General features: G+C 36.9%; 1 protein-coding gene across 1 annotated transcript in view; it reads left to right on the plus strand.

Moving 5' to 3' along the window:
• Positions 1 to 636: 636 nt before the first annotated feature.
• Positions 637 to 1,090, plus strand: part of nedd1 (NEDD1 gamma-tubulin ring complex targeting factor) — a 10,219-nt gene continuing 9,765 nt past the window's right edge. The window contains exon 1 of the mRNA XM_014022986.1: positions 637 to 780. Coding sequence (XP_013878440.1) covers positions 645 to 780 — 136 coding nt within the window. The 5' untranslated portion in view covers positions 637 to 644. The remainder of the gene's footprint in view (positions 781 to 1,090) is intronic.

The raw sequence follows: 1,090 nt of genomic DNA on the forward strand, positions 1-1,090 counted from the left end.
TCTGTTATGTATCCATTAGTTTATATTATAGAAAACAAGATGTTTTTTTCTAAACATTGTTTTTTGTTTATTTAATGTCAGAATAAAGTCAAGATATTTAATGTTTTAGTTTAATTCATTTATTCATTTTATTAAAAACAAACAAAACATTTCACACAATAAAACAACACAAATAACTATAACTAATAATTTTACCTTTTATTAAAGAGAAACCTCTTGTCTGCAGCTGAGAAAATAATTTAATAAATAAATAAAATGACCACAGGAGAGTTCTTGTTGAACTTAATTTCAAGTTTTGTCATAAAGGTGCTTTACTTAAAATCTCTTTTTGCATTAGGAGATAATTTATTTGAATTAATTTATTTTATTTGCTAAAACAAGGTAAAATGAGCTCAGTTTGCCTTTTGAGGAGCAGCTTTAATAAGAAAGTTTGTCCTTCAGCTACAGATGATGCTTTCATACAAACACAGCCTTTAAAGGTGATTATTTCATCTCAGAAAGTGTCATCACATCTTTGATTTGAGCTGAAAACAAAAAGAAAAACATTTTTTTCTTTAATCAATGACCCAGATGTTGGTTCAGACTTTAATCAGTTCAACCTGTTTACGCTGAGGTGTTTGTTTTTTTTACCTGCAGCTGTTGTCATGGAGGAGGTGACACGCCTGGTGTCCACTGGAGACTGCGTGAAGATCTGGGATGCGGTTTCCATGGCGCCGCTGGAGCAGTTCAATCCTCACAGCAGCAGCCACCCGGTCGCTCAGGCCTGCTGGAGCTCCAACAGTATCCTGATGGATGGTTGGATGTTGGATGGATGGATGGATGGATGGATGGATGGTTATTGGATGATTGGATGGATGGATGGTTGTTGGATGGATGATGGATGGTTATTGGATGGTTGGATGGATGGATGGTTGTTGGATGGATGGTTGGATGGATGATGGATGGTTATTGGATGGTTGGATGGATGGATGGTTGTTGGATGGATGGATGGTTGTTGGATGGTTGATGGATGGATGGATGGATGGATGATGATGATGGACGGATGTTTGTTGGATGGATGGTTGGATGGATGGATGGTTGTTGGATGGAT

The sequence above is a fragment of the Austrofundulus limnaeus genome, unplaced genomic scaffold (assembly GCF_001266775.1).
Source record: "Austrofundulus limnaeus strain Quisiro unplaced genomic scaffold, Austrofundulus_limnaeus-1.0 Scaffold353, whole genome shotgun sequence".
In the NCBI taxonomy this organism is placed as follows: domain Eukaryota; kingdom Metazoa; phylum Chordata; class Actinopteri; order Cyprinodontiformes; family Rivulidae; genus Austrofundulus; species Austrofundulus limnaeus.